A 15,148-nucleotide genomic window follows, 5' to 3' on the forward strand; every position below is an offset into this window, starting at 1 on the left:
ATGATTCATGGAAATGTAGTTCGGGCCCTGTTGCTATTAAATCCAATGGAAGTTTTCCCACTGAAATAAATTGTTAAGGATCTAGCCATAACAGATCTAATCATAACATGGAGGTTTCCTTAGACAGCACGCAGTACAAGAGAACTTTTCTTCAAATAGGACTTACTCGATATTTTATGCAAGTTTCAAATGATTAGAAGGACTTAAAGGGGGGTGGGAGAGAAGCATAATCCTAACTCAAACACACTCCAAGGACCAAGGTGCATGAGAACACAGGCAGTGCTGCTTGCTTGGATTTATTCACAGATTTGCCCTCGTCTTTTTTTAGCTGTCTCTCCCATCCTCCTCTTTCTGCCCTGAAACTGTTTACCCCTTAACTCGCCACAGGCCATCCTGCTCAGGACAGCCCTAGGTTTTATTTGTGCTTCTTGTAAACCATTGTTTTATTGCCCTGACTGGCCACCGCATCTTGTATAAATAGTTCTCAGGAGGTTGTTGTGGGGTTTGCTTAATGCTTGTGGTGATTTTTAGTCTGAGCATAGTCAGGACTCCAAACAATTGAGAGGGTGGGCTGTACAATTGAGAGGGTGTGTTATAACCATTGGCAAGTATTAGAGCTATTAAGTTCTAGTTTCTACTATTCGTGCATTTTCTGAGACTAGGGCATTCTTTCTTTTAAATACACATCATTTTGCTAGAAAAACTGAACAGATTTATTTCATGATTTTCATTCTAGTACAGAACCAGCCACACTGCTATGAAGACCTGTAGCTGCTACTACATTATAAATACAGTTTATTTATGTTAGCTTTCTTTCGGTCTATCATCTTTAAAGAAACCCCATTGTGAATAAACTCACAACATTGCAGGTAATTGCTTACATTTAAATACAAATTCTTTTTTTTTTCTTAAAAGGTTATAAAAAAGGATTTCTACATACTTGTCACAGGCCCACCACTTTTCTTTTCAGCACATTTGGTAGAAGAGAACTATGAAAAAGCTTATCCAAAAGTTACATGCCAATATTGATCTCACTATATAACAGAATAGTATATATGTACTACAGAAATGTTAATCATGTGCAGATGACCAAATTCAGTAGTTTTGCAAGTGAAAAAAATGTGAAAAAAATGGTTCTTTACATATGTGCACAGAATACCACTGAGATCAATAAAGGGAAACTAAAAGCTCTATAAAACCTCCTTACACTGGAAAAGGACACCACTTAAATTAAATTAATTTTAAAATTGATTTGCTCCACTCAGTGCTAACCCCTGCAATGGACACATTTACACTGATTTAAAGTTAAATTAAACCAATAAAATCACTGTGTGCATTGATGTAAGTGGAGGCATGCTAGTGATGTGCTTTTGTTTAATTAGATCTATTTAAAATCAATTTTCAGAGGAACTTTGCATGGCAGACAAGGCCTATGACTCCTTGCTGTCTCTGTTTTAGTTGAATACTAAACTGAGTGAGAAATTCTTCTAGTTAAATCAGGAGCCAAAAGTTTGGCAGAGTTCGGTCTCCATTCAGTATATCTACAAATATTTACATTGACTGTAAGACGACAAGCTTCCCAGCATCCCCTGGTCCTGGCTCCCTCAATATCCTTAAATTAGGGGACATTTAGCTATTCAGTCTAAAGGCCTTTTGATAGTACAGCACTTACTGTGAAATGTGGTGTTTGGGTTAGCTGAATGTCTCTGTCACTTATTTCCCAGAGAGGATTTGAAAGTTATATATGTTTAGCAACTACTGTATGCTAAAGACAAATGGATTTCCACAAGGTCTCATAATCTGCTGGGAAACTGTCTCTCTCTAATGCTTGAAAAATTGCAGAACAAAAAAGAAACAAAGGAAACAGATAAGAAAGCCTTTGTGTTTTGGAAAAGAGATGGACTGGGGGGGAGAATGTTGAATGTTTGGGGGTTTTCTGCCAAGAGTTTGCTTTTCTGTTCCTTTATCTCTTACAAAGTTTTTCCCACCAGCACTGTCAGTATAAAATACTACTAAGTTAGAAAAACAGCAGCTCCTCTCCACTTTGCATAGTTGTAGCTGTTTATACAAGGGCATTTAGCTTTAAAAAAATGAATTAGGTTGTGCATGAGACCTTGGGATAAGCAAGTAAAGGATCGTGTGAGTGGATCCACATGCTGGAATTACTCAAACAGCAGTTTAAAAACTACGGCTTCAGCGCACCCCATGCGAAACCGTGGGTAGAAACATAAGGGTCATAGTTCTTGACTTAGTTTTCACAGTGCAAGTCCAAAAACAAATTTACAAATTGTAACTAGCAGCCTACTTTAGCCATGTCAGTATTAAGGGGAGTACAGGCATCTAAATATTCAGAGCTACGGACAGTGCCTGCTCACTACTTCCACCCAAACCTGAAGGCATCTAAACTCACTTGGTGTTTCTATTCAGAACTGTGCATTTCCCCCCGTGATGAGTAGTGTGTGTGGAAATGTCTCAGTTCAAACAAGCGGCTGTCTGGCACGCACCTGCTCTCAGCCCTTACACGGATATCGACGGCACTGCGAGTCCCACACAAGGCATTGCACCACGGCCACTGAAGAGTGCCATCCAACAGACATGTTGTAAGGCAGACTGTAGAAGACTACATTTGGTGGAAACGTGAGAGATCCGAAACGGGTTCTCACCTCAGCCATGGGGGATCCGAGCCCTCACCTGGGATCTCCAAGACACAGGGGATGCTGCAGCACCCAGGCTCTCAGGGGGCCGGGATCAAACACCCTCCCACCGAGGCTGCTCGGCTGAATGGTCAGGAAAGGAGGACCCCTGCAAGCAACACCTAGCTGGCTCTAGAGAGAACACATATGAATGTGTATAAATGTACACAGAGAAAGATCCAAAGACAGATTAGCTATCTTGATGTCTAATGGGTTAACCCTGGTGGACATACTACTTATTATTACTGTATTCAGAATGGGAATGATTCAGCTATCCTTGTGTTCTCCAAATTATTATCTGAGCTTGTAGGAATCTTTTCCCAAAAAAAAAAAAAAAAAAAAAAAGTGTTAAGCTTGTGTTAAATCCATCTACCCTGGCATTATAACCAACCAGAGGCAAAGAAAGTCATTTCTCAAAATGACACCAGTACAAGCTATTTAAATTCAAAGAAATGTTTCAAACAAACTTCCATAGGAATAAAGTGAAAGAAGCAAGTAAATTGAGCACTAAAATAAATGCCTCATGATCTTGCTTATAACCAAACAAACAGGGAAATGCATGTTCTCTGGATAGATCATTGCAGAGCAATTTCCAAGGGAAATTTGCAAAATACTAAGCTGGCTCTTGCAGTTGAATGCAATGACACGATGAGTTTCTTGCAAACATATGCCAAAAAATCTAATCCAAACTGGAAAGAAGAGAGGAAAGCTCCTATGAGACAGTTTTTATAAAAGCTTCATTCAGGGCCTCCACCCTCATGTACTGTACCAGCCACCTTAGCTTTTCCACTCTGCTTGGTCCAAGAAAGCACCAACTAGTATATTAAAAATGCTGGCTTTAAAATGTTTGGGAATGGACAGTGACAGCAATATATGTTTTAATAATCAGACACAGATTATCAGATGACCTTTTAGGCAAAATGAAGTACAGAGATCTAGGTCTAACAGACTACAAAATTAGTAAACTAAAGTAATATGGACGGGAAAAAATATGAAAAAGATTTCAAATTGCTCAGTTCCTCCAAGAATCAGGCACTTTCTTGTAGAAAAGTGTAGTCAGGTTATTAAAACATAATTTTGGGTATCTGGAGATACAGATTATAGCCTGTTCCCAGTCCAGTAAATAGAAGTTTTTGACACTTACAACCAGGATTTCAAGCAAAAGCACTTCTCCTTCCAGCTGTACAATGAACCTCCTTGGGAAAGGCATTTAACCCCTCAAACTTCAGCATTCCCATTTCTAAAATAAATCTAGCCCACTTCTTACATCACAAGCACATTGGGAACCGTAATTAATTTTTCATTAAAATACCATAAGATACAACTTTCTACATATATTCATCATTTAAAAAAAAAATAGTTCTTTAACTAACCCCCCTGCTCTCTGAGTACCATTCATGTGCAGCACATGCTTTTTCCTCGGTTATGACTTATGGCAAGGACCCACCGCTACAAGTGGAGAATATGCGTGTACTTACATCCCAGTTAAAAATAAGATCATGAATGCTGGTATTACTTATCTGCTTTTCCAGAAAATGAGTGGTGATCTCTCTGCACCTGACAGTGTATTTATAATGAAATATATGCACCTGAAATTCTGGGAATGGATTTTGTGTGTCTGACTTGCTTTTTCTCTCTCCTTCCTTATCCCCAACATCAGGACTCAGCTTCCTCAGGCTTTTTCTGTCTGCTGTCGCTTTCATCTCCCACTCACCTACTGTCACAGCTCTGCATATGCAATGGCAGCAGCTAATAAAACTATGCTCATGGCTTTATGGCTTTTCATAAAACTACTCCATTCTGTGCCTTTTTTTTGCCTTACTTCTGCTGTGGCTCTGTGTATATTCAGCGTTCTGAAGAACAAGCCTCCCTTGTGATTGTGTAAAATAGCATTTAACGGCTTCACAAAACTGATATTATTTCTAAAAAGGGTATTTCATTTCTCAAACATGCTGAAATTCATTAAAGTATTTTGTGCCATCTGTTTCCTCTTTGTAAATAAATAACTGTTTCCATCATGGCAACCCCTATGACAAGCTACTAATATTTATGAGGATGTAGCAACACTCACAGGAACAGAAAAAGTGACATACTGAGAAGAGAGAATCCATTTCGGCTTAAGGTGAACTTGGAAGCAGTCCCTAGCACCAGAATGAAGACGATATCCTTACATGTAACATGGGAACACTGAGGTATAACTCTTACAGAAATAGATGTCTGTATTCCCATATCCAGCAAAGACCCCCAGGGGATTTCAGCCCGCTTTGAGTCAGACCCATCATTTCTTGAATGAGTTCAAACAGTTGTTCAATGACATCTTCATGAGATCGGCTGCTCTGCCGGCACAGCTGGCTTTCCGGTGAGGTTGGCTGGCTTTAAGTGGAAACTGTCAGTATCTGCCAAATGGTGGCCAGACACCAGAGCAGACTTAATCAATTAGTGGAATACCCCATCCGATGGCTGGATGCGATTTCTCTGTGCGTGTATGGGCACGCTCCACCTGCGTGCCACCACATCTGAAGGCTGCGGTGGTACCCGTACCGGCAGCCTGTCCTCCCAGGTGAGCCAAAAAGGAGTCAGTCTCCTCCGCGCTGGGCCGGCAGAAGCCGTTTCACGTTTCCCGCAGCTGAAAGTCGCTGTGTGCATGTTTTACGTAAGGGCCTCTAGGAGCCGGAGCGGCTCGCTCGCTGCCCACCAGTGAGCTGTGAAACACAGGTGATTAGTTCCAGATGCTGCTTCAGTGCCTTTCATTCTGCGGAAAGTGTGCACAAGTCACTTCTTTCAGTTTCACGGGTCTCCCCAGAAATGGAAAACAACCAAAAGTCAGTGTGGATTTGTTATCCCTCCCTCAACATCAGGCAGGCTGCAGCAGCAACTAAGACATCTGTGGAAAGACTTCTCCATGAGCCGAAGGGATCTGTGTTACACTCGCTATGGACCTTACAGTTGATTCACAATGGACCTTACAGCAAGAACCAGAACCTCATATTAAGTTCCCGTCCATTGTCACAGCACGCCCAATACTTGCAGCAGGTTTGCCAACCCCGTGACAGTCCCACGCACACTCTAACAGGGACCTTGCTTTGGACAGGTGAAAGAAGTGCCCTGTGACAGAAGCCAGAGGAACAGGTTAGCTGCTTCAAAACTCACTACATTTGATCTGCCTCTTCATGCCTCCAAACTTTCTCACTAAAGTTTTGACCAACTGCAGCAAACCAGTCTTTCAAACTTCTTATAAGTTTGTTTCTCTTAAAAATCTTGCTGCAGGAAAGCCATTTTTCTCACCACTTCTGAATTATAATAAAAGCAGATCATGTAGCTGCATCTATCTGATAATTTACAGTACAACATTCACTTGTAAATTCAAAACATTTTCTCCTTAGCACACTGTGATCACAATCAGTATATAACCTTGGTAGAACTTGCCATTTACCTGTTGCATACTCAGGGGCAGGGGGGAATCCAGCTTCAATTGTTCATGAAAAAACAGGCGATAGAGAAGCTGAGCCTGCAGCTTTCAGACATATCAGAAAATATAATTTCTTAGAGCCTGAAAACATTCCAGTGTAAGACAATTTGGGCTCATGGAAAGGTAATTGTCCAAATATACAGGCCCTGTGTAAACATTAAAGTATTTACAAGGTCCTCCAAGGATTTCAATCAGACAGATTGTTGGCTCGTCTTTACTATCCTTGTCATTATATTTTTCTGTATTCGTGCTTCTATTGTATATACTTGGTTATGAGGACTGCAGTAACTACCAATACACTTCCAAGTGCAGTAGGTCAGCAGTGAGCTCTTACTCAGCCTCCAGCCCTTTTCTATCCAAGGAGGGTGCTGCTGGCCAGGTCTCCGCGAGCCCTCCTCTCGGCCAGCTCCACACTTGCTCCTCATCCACTGCTCTGTGTAGGCCTGCAGCTCCTGTCCTTGAGGGCACAGCACCAGCTCCAGCTCTCATCCTGGACATTTTAGGAAAGGGAACGGCTAAGGGTGGGAAAGGTTTATTTTAGGTTGGAGGAAGGGTTATATCTGCTGGTATTTATTGTAGCATGGGAAGAGTAATTTGTTTTATTTGTTCAGACTCCGCTCTAAAAATAAACAGTAATGCAACCAGAATGTTGGGCATCTTTATATGGTTTACCAATCTAAATAAATAAAGTCATTTTGATTCATGTAGTACCTTTAGGTAGTAGCTTCATTAAACAGTCAAAATTAGAGCAGGTCGAAAATCATCTTCTAGAGTTCACAAGAAATTTTGCCTTTACGTAAGGCCTTTCGTTTAAGAACTTGACATTACTTGGCAAAGACAAGAGATGCTGAAAGCCACATGAGGTATATAGGCACTATTTTCCCTTCTGTAACTGAGAAGATTGAAAAATAAATTGGTTTGGCCAAAGCAACATAAGGAAATGGGGCAGACCCGAAAACAGAACAGTCCATCCTCCTCCATCTCCTGCTTCCCTCCATATAGCCTTCCTCTTCCTGTCTCATCTGAACATTCATATTAATACGATTACACTGTTTGCATGTGACTTTTTTCCTAAGAGACATTATTCAAATTTGGACACTGAAATCACTTCATGCTAAATTTGAAATTTTGGGTGAAATTTAATGGTAAAAAAATTCTGAGAAAACAGTGTCTCTAGTCACTGAAGATTAAGGCTGAAAAGGCCCATTATGTCATTTTCGTAGATCACTCAGTGTCATTGAGTCTTGGTTTTCCCCCAAATCCTATAAAGAGAGATAATCAGATCTCCTGAAAACTACAAAGCTAAGTAGCCTTGTTTATCACCACCTGTCCTAGAGCAAAAAATGCATCAATAACGTAAGTATTGGGATTAATATACAGCAGTAACTCTGCCCAGCTGGAAGGTCACCTTCCATTCATGTTCAGATTAAGACAACCTTCTTCACACAGATTCATGTGCACCAAGTCTTCACCTTTTTTTTTTAGGAGCAGTTCTGGATAATTTGGAGCCAAGCACAGTCTGAAGGCTCAAGCACAGTGAAGCAAGCTAGTATCAGCCTTTTGCCAGGTTAAAAGGATTGCAAAGGGAGACAGGCTTCCCCACAGAGATCTGCGGGAGCTGGTGCAGGGGCAGGAGGGAGCAGTAAGTCCTTTCACCCATCCCACATGGGCACCACCAACCCCATGTTGAAAACAAGGCAAGGCTATGCTGCTGTTCTTCCACGCACATAAAGCAACATCTGGCTCTGCCATAGTATTTTTGTCAGGGGGTCAATACCGTCGTTTATGGCTCGTATGGTTGCTTCTCAGGTAACAGGATCACACTAAACTCAAAACCCAGCACAGGAGAGTAGACAAAAAAAGGGACTAAAAACGGTTCTTTGCCATGGTTGCTTAAGCCTGACATAGAGGCAACTTAAAGGCCAAATGTAATTTTAATAAATCTCACCCACAGCTCAACACTTTCCCTCCATCTTTTCTGTAGCAGCCAAGGGTCTCCCCAGATGAAGCGTGACCTTGTTACAGCAGCTCCCTTTTTCCTTTGTGCAGCCAGAACAGGATCCAGGTTCCACCGCAAACACTCTGCAAAAGATGGGCTGGATGCCCTCTGATGCAAAAACATCGCCAAGTCCACCCCCTAATGATGCCTCTCAGGATGAAAGCGCCAAGCAGCCATGAAACACACCGGCTTCTCAGAGAGGCGAGACAGGATGCACCACGTGCATCTTGGTGAGTTGTCTTTGAAGGAACACTTGTGTCAGCAAGATGGGTAAGGAATCTTTTAGTCTAGTAGTTGCTAGCCTAGGCCCAAACCAAAAGCATCTCCCTCCTCCCCCAAAGTCCAGTGATTTTCAAAATCCAAAGCCTCATCTAAAAAGTTCGCTAATTACCCCAAATTTTATAACAGGCCAAACCAGGACCTTGGATCCCAAATAACCCTCAAACTTGAGTTGGCTCGAATTCTGGATCCAATGTCTGCGGTGTGGGCTAAGGCAAAACTAGAAGGGAGAAAGAAAAAAAATTAGCCTTGCTCCATGGATCTTTAATATAGGGCCACCTCTGATACACTTTAAAAAAGCATAATGAGACCACTATAATATATATTCCAGCCAAAATTCTTGGCTCCCAAAAACAGCTTTATATGGTATGCAATACAGAAACACCCAGGAGACACTATAAGAACTTTGACAAGGCTAATATTAAGCTAGAACAAAACAGAACTACTGGCACCAGCTCCACTCAGCTCTTAAGTAAACTTGTCCCATTAAAAAGTAGCCTCTAAGATATTTTCTCTCTGAAGTGTATAGTAGCTTATAAAAAGCAGGAAGGGTTGCCAAGTCATAGAAGTGTTCAAGTACTCCTTACCCTCATTAAAGAACATTCCCTGGCAGCCAGCAGCTTTGAGTGTTCCAGTGAACTGGATTTTATAAGGGGGGTGTTTACAGTGGTGTGCGATGTAGCTGGAAATCATGGTGCACCGTAGCAGCCCTGTACTAGATACAGCTGTGTTTGGAGCCTTATCACCCAGGGCACAGAATACAACAGGCAGGGTGATCAGTGAGGTTCCAAAAAAATAATGAGTATTAAGAAAACAAATCTCAAGCCTCTCTGTTCTATGGGAACAAAAGCATCCAGAGATGCCAGTGCCTAAATACGAATTAGATAGTGAAATACCACTGAGGATCTAGGTCTCACTTCCACCAGTTTCATGCATAACAGTATTTACAGAGATGTCTTCATAGTGAGCATGTACGTAATTTAGCTTCTTAATGTACCCACTGATTTCCGCAGCAGTGGGGAGTTAAATTCTTTTGTGGATCTGGACCTTAATGCCAGCCCCCACCTTGTTCATGTACAGGCTATCTTCTCTTCTCAGTTCAGTGTCCAACACATCTTCTGCCTGGGGATGTTATCCAGCCCTGTAAGAGGAATCAGCAACTGATCGAATATAGAAGGTCTTTTCATTCTTAAACACTGATGAAGAACTGGGAAAGAGAAGATCCACATTTTCTCTCTAACAGTATGAGTACTGAGGACCTAAAAACATGCGTTCTCTTGAGTTTCTCATTTTTCCCCCCTGCTACCAACCAGGTGCTGTTTTCCAAAGGCTTTTCAGTTTCACTTGAAGAAGGATCCCAATTTCTGTGGCATTTCTATAGCATTTAAGCAAGCTGTTAGTTATCCAAATCTTTCACTCTGCATACACAAATACAATTTATCACCTGTTTATAAACACGCGCTAGCTACCAGTTCTTACACAGCTGACCCCTGTCCTTGTTATGATTTGGGGAATCCAGCAATGCACAGTTTAAACATTCTGTGATCTTACAGAATAATTAATATTGAACAAAGAGGATGTAGAACCTGCCACACACGTAACTGTGTCACCTACACTTTCCCAGAACAGCAATAACGTGGTTGCAAACCCTCAGCCAAGCTGACACAACCAGAGAAAGAGAATAGTCTGTGCAAAATGACATCTGAGTGTAGGCATTTAAAGATAGAAATACTCCCAAAGTGTAGCAAGTGAGTGGAACTTAAAAACAGCAGAGCCTCACATACTCTGGGTGGTCACTCTGAGATAAAAAGAGTAGAGAAGCAGATAGGCAGGCTCCCACAGCATCTTGTTAGCTGCAGGACCAGTCAGAGAGAAAACAAATGAGAAACCTTGGTCCGCAGGGGAAACATATAGAAAGAAAAGTCACGGACAGGGACATTTCTGTAAAATTTTGACTAAAGTTTCAAGGATGCTCAGAAGTGATGAGGAAACAGAGATAAGGAAACATGTACAGAGACTGATTTTTTTTAACTGTCTTGTCTTTGTGTATTTCTCATGCTAGGTAAAGTAATAGGCTTTGGGTTTGGAATTCTTACAAAGACTGCATGTTAGGCTTCATAATTTGTTTCAGTTATGACATTTTCTACTTTAAGAGGCAGATTATAAATCCAGAGTTCCCTTGAGTCAATATTCAGGGTTTGGGATGCCTAAGCTGTAAGACAGATCTAGGGATCAGTCCAAATCTGGGAGGTCTAAGGTAGCTGAATGGGGAAGCTTCATTTGTTTGGGGATAACAAGGTAACAGAGCATCCAAGAAGTGGGATGGGAAGTGCTGGAGAGACCAAGAAATGGGCCAGTGCCACAGGATCATAGAACCATAGAATGGTTTGGGTTGGAGGGGACCTTTGACGATCACCCAGTTCCAACCCCCCTGCCATCAGCAGGGACATCCTTCACTAGACCAGGTTGCTCAAAGCCCCATCCAGCCTGACCTTGAACACTTCCAGGGATGAGGCATCCACAGCTTCTCAAGGCAACCTGTTCCAGTGCCTCACCACCCTCATCATAATAAATGTCTTCTTTATGTCCAACCTAAACCTATCCTCTTTTAGTTTAAAACTTTTGCCCCTTGTCCTGTGACTACAGGCCCTGGTAAATAGTCTCTCTCCATCTTTCCTACAAGCCCCCTTTAAGTACTGAAAAGCTGCAATAATGACTCCCCTGAGCCTTCTCTTCTCCAGGCTAAACAACCACAACTCTCTCGGCCTTTCTTCGCAGGAGAGGTGTTCCAGCCCTCTGATCATTTTTGTGATCCTCTTCTGGATCCGCTCTAAAAGGTCCACGTCTTTCTTGTACTGATGACCCCAGAGCTGGATGCAGTACTCCAGGTGGGGTCTCACAAGAGCAGAGTAATGGGAGAGAATCACCTTCCTCGACCTGCTGGCCATACTTCTTTTCATGCAGCCCAGGATACAATTGGCTTTCTGGGCTGCAATTACACACTGCCAGCTCATATCTAATTTTTCATCTACCAATATCCCCATGTCTGCAGGGCTGCTCTCAATCCATTCATTACTCTGTCTGTACTGATACTGGCGATTGCCCTGACGCAGGTGCAGGACCTTGTTGAACTTCATGAGGTTCACAATGGCCCAGTCCTCAAGCCTGTCAAGGTCCCTCTGAATGGCATCCTTTCCTTCAAGCATATCAACTGCACTGCTCAGCTTTGTATCATCCGCATACTTGCTGAGGGTACAATCCCACTGTCTACGTCATTAATAAAGATATTGAACAGTACCGGTCCCAATATGGACCCCTGAGAGACACCACTTGTTACTGATCTCTGTTTGGACATTGAGGCATTGACTGCAACTCCTTGGATGCGGCCACCCAGCTAATTCCTTATCCGTCGAATATTCTATCCATCAAATACATATCTCTCCAATTTAGCTAAAAGGATGTTGAATGGGACTGTATCAAAGGCCTTAGAGAAGTCCAAGTAGACGAGATCCATAGCTCTTCCCTTGCCCACTGATGCAGTCACTCTATCGTAGAAGGTCACTAGATCCTTCAGGCACGATTTGCCCTTTGTGAAGCCATATTGGCTGTCTCGAATCACCTCCCTGTCTTCCAAATGCCTCGATATAGATTCCAGCAGATTCCAGCATGATCTTACTGGGCACAAAGGTGAAGGCTCACTGGCTGGTAGTTCCCGGGGTCCTCCTTTTTACCCTTTTGAAAAATGGGTGTGATGTTTCCCTTTTTCCAGTCACTGAGGATTTCATCTGACTGCCAAGACTTTTCAAATATCATTGAAAAGATAGCAGAGCAGCTTAGCAACTACATCTGCCAGTTCAGATGTGTATCAGCCTATTCAGACTATGTCTAAGAGGATTTAGACTAAAACTTGGCAGCCTGTAAAGTGTCTAGCTATAAAATCTTTACCAAGTTGTGATACTATGTATTTTGCTTTAGAGTATCAGTATAGTCTGTGACAAAGTTACCCAGAATCTTCCTTTAATGTTCCTGGAGAGGAAAGGGAAAGGAGTGGGAGGGAAATGAAATTTTATATATATAAAAATATATATATATTTGTCCTTCAAGCTAATAGGACCTCACTCTGAACCAGGAAAGCAGCTATAATTCTTTCCATGGACTTGTCATCTAACTGGAATACCATGGGAAACTTTATGACTTCTTCCCCTCTGTTTTATCTGCCATGGTACATATAGAAGTCATCCATAATATCACAGATTGTTTTTATTTCCTCCTACCACATTGCTGGCTCTTTTTCCTCTCATGTCAAATACAGTTAGATTATACCCAGCATTCAATGTGCCTGCTAAAAACTTTCAGATATGGCTACATTTGGAAGAAAGTTATAAAGTGTAGGCAGAATGAGTCACCAATATTTTATTCTTCTAAAGGGTCATTTGAAACTAAGAGATTGTCCAGTAGTAGTGGGAGAAATGACAGCTAAAGTGTCCTGCAAATAGCTTTGGTTGTGGATATATACTACCCAAATATGCCTTAAGGAAAACAAAAAGTCTTTCCATGGTAAATAAATGGATTCATTTTTCCTTCTATTTCTTCACCACATTACCTAATTCATTCCTAGAGAATATCTTAAAGAATCAGCATTTCTGCTAATTATTTTATAGAAGACAATAGTAGAGAGTTCTCACTACCTATAGATAAATGTAGACCCAGCACCTACATTTAGGAGAGACAATGGTTCTTATTACTGGTTATAAATGCCCATGAACAGACTGAAGTTTTGGATACTGGTTCACACACTGGAAGATACACAGGACAGGTTGGATTAACATAAGTTAACAAATAAAAACCATAACCTTTTTCCAAGCTATTCATTTAGTCTATGGTCAGTGGAGGCACTTCCAGAAGACAATTCATCCTACCTGCCTTAAATTGCTATCCTTCGATGGCAGGAATCGCTGCCTGAAAATGTACATCTTATGGTACCAAACACACACGAAGCCCAGGCTAGTCATCCAGAAGTCGGGTAAGGCAAACTCCACCATAAGGGACTCTACATACTCTGTTGTTCCTCTGCTCTATGGTATCTGCTCACAAGAAACAGAGTCACACTGTCTGTGAACTCCACTAGATTCTCCACTGGACCAATGGGACCACTAATAAGCAGCATCTAACTGGGCATTATAGAGCACTTACTGCTCTCAGGACTCTGGTGACAGTGGTAATTCAGATCCTACCTTAAACCTGAAGAGAAAGGGAGTCTCTTTTGTTCTATTTGTACAGCACATCACACTGTGGGGACATTGTTAGGGATCAGGGTCTCCTTTTACTCCTTTGTCCCTCCAAGCTCCAGGTCTCAGAGAACCCACACCATCTCCATGCAGACCATGACACAGGAAACTTACAGATCAGCAACATAAGAGACCTCACCATTTTCTCCTGTGACGAACAAAAGGTTCCACATCCAAGTAGGGAATGCATTTCAGCTTCAGGAAGGAACTGTACAGGGATGCGTTGAATAAGTCACCAACCATCTTGGCCACCATGACAGCCAGCATTATCAGTAACAAGGACTGGACATCATTTGTGATCTCTACCTAAGGAGAAAACAGAACAAAGGACTTTCCATTTTTTTCATATACCTGGAGACGATGGCAATGGTTGCACAGGACTACCTACTTCTTTCACGAGGGAACAGGAAGCAATTCAGTCTGCTAAAAGTGGAAGGGCACTCCCCCTCCTTTCCCAGGGATAGGTAATCAATCAACACTTCCACCAGAGTCTTGGCTGATGCAGTGACAGCTCCCCCTCCCGTTCCTATCAGCTTGAAGCACTGCACTTACATTAAAACTCACATCTGATTCCCATATTTCAGGTGGCTTGTGATAATTTTGAAGTATGAGAGGAGGGTAAGTAGAGATGGAGTAGCCAGATTGCTTAAAATAGCTTGGCATTGTGACAAATATTTAAAAATGCAAACAAATCCAAATATTTTTTCTTTCTTGCTGAGCTCAGGAGATATAAAATTGTTTTCCCATACTGCTGCTTCCTGACAGAACAAGTACAAACATTGTCTTGAAGGATGCCAGAAAAGGGAACAAGAAGCTTTCAACAGGAGTCCAGCTCAGGAGATCAAGCAGCAGGAACATCACACAGTTACCATGCTGAACAATGTTCAGCAGAACAAAGCATTGTGCAGGAATTCGTGTCCCCATGATCACAAATCTATGAATGTGGCACTGCAGTGCTGGTTGTAGAGAAACATATTCACAAACTATGGTATCTCACCTAAAACATCTTTCCTAAGTATACTTGCACTTTCTCCCTATGTAGTGAGGGTATGGTCAGATGAGTGGCCAAGTATGCAGCATGTTTTAACACTTTATCCCCCTCCAGCCAGTTGGTTTTGCCTCTGCGGCTGGACACAGCCACCATAACAGTACTGTCAGCTCACTGCAGCACAAGGGTAGACTGCGTTCACTTGACCTGCTACTGCAAATGTCTAACAGCTGTGGTGGCAGTGACTTAAAGCACACCAATACCACTGCCTTTGAATAAAGGATTCACAGTGAATCCTCATACACGAAGTAAAGAGTAATGTCAATGCACTTAATACTCTTTATGCCCAACTCACAATAAAGTCAAATATGTTCCATGGTGAAAACGACTGCACAGAAATATTCTCTTTACACTACCTTACTCAGACTTTTC

General features: G+C 42.0%; 1 protein-coding gene across 1 annotated transcript in view; it reads right to left on the reverse strand.

Moving 5' to 3' along the window:
- LOC140647665 (chloride channel protein C-like) overlaps window positions 1-15,148 on the reverse strand; it is a 104,128-nt gene that overhangs the window by 46,517 nt on the left and 42,463 nt on the right. Inside the window, exon 12 of the mRNA XM_072852515.1 lies at window positions 13,868-14,034. Within this exon, the coding sequence (XP_072708616.1) occupies window positions 13,868-14,034 (167 nt within the window). The remainder of the gene's footprint in view (window positions 1-13,867; window positions 14,035-15,148) is intronic.

The sequence above is a fragment of the Ciconia boyciana genome, chromosome 2, assembly GCF_034638445.1.
Source record: "Ciconia boyciana chromosome 2, ASM3463844v1, whole genome shotgun sequence".
NCBI classification, from domain to species: Eukaryota; Metazoa; Chordata; class Aves; order Ciconiiformes; family Ciconiidae; genus Ciconia; species Ciconia boyciana.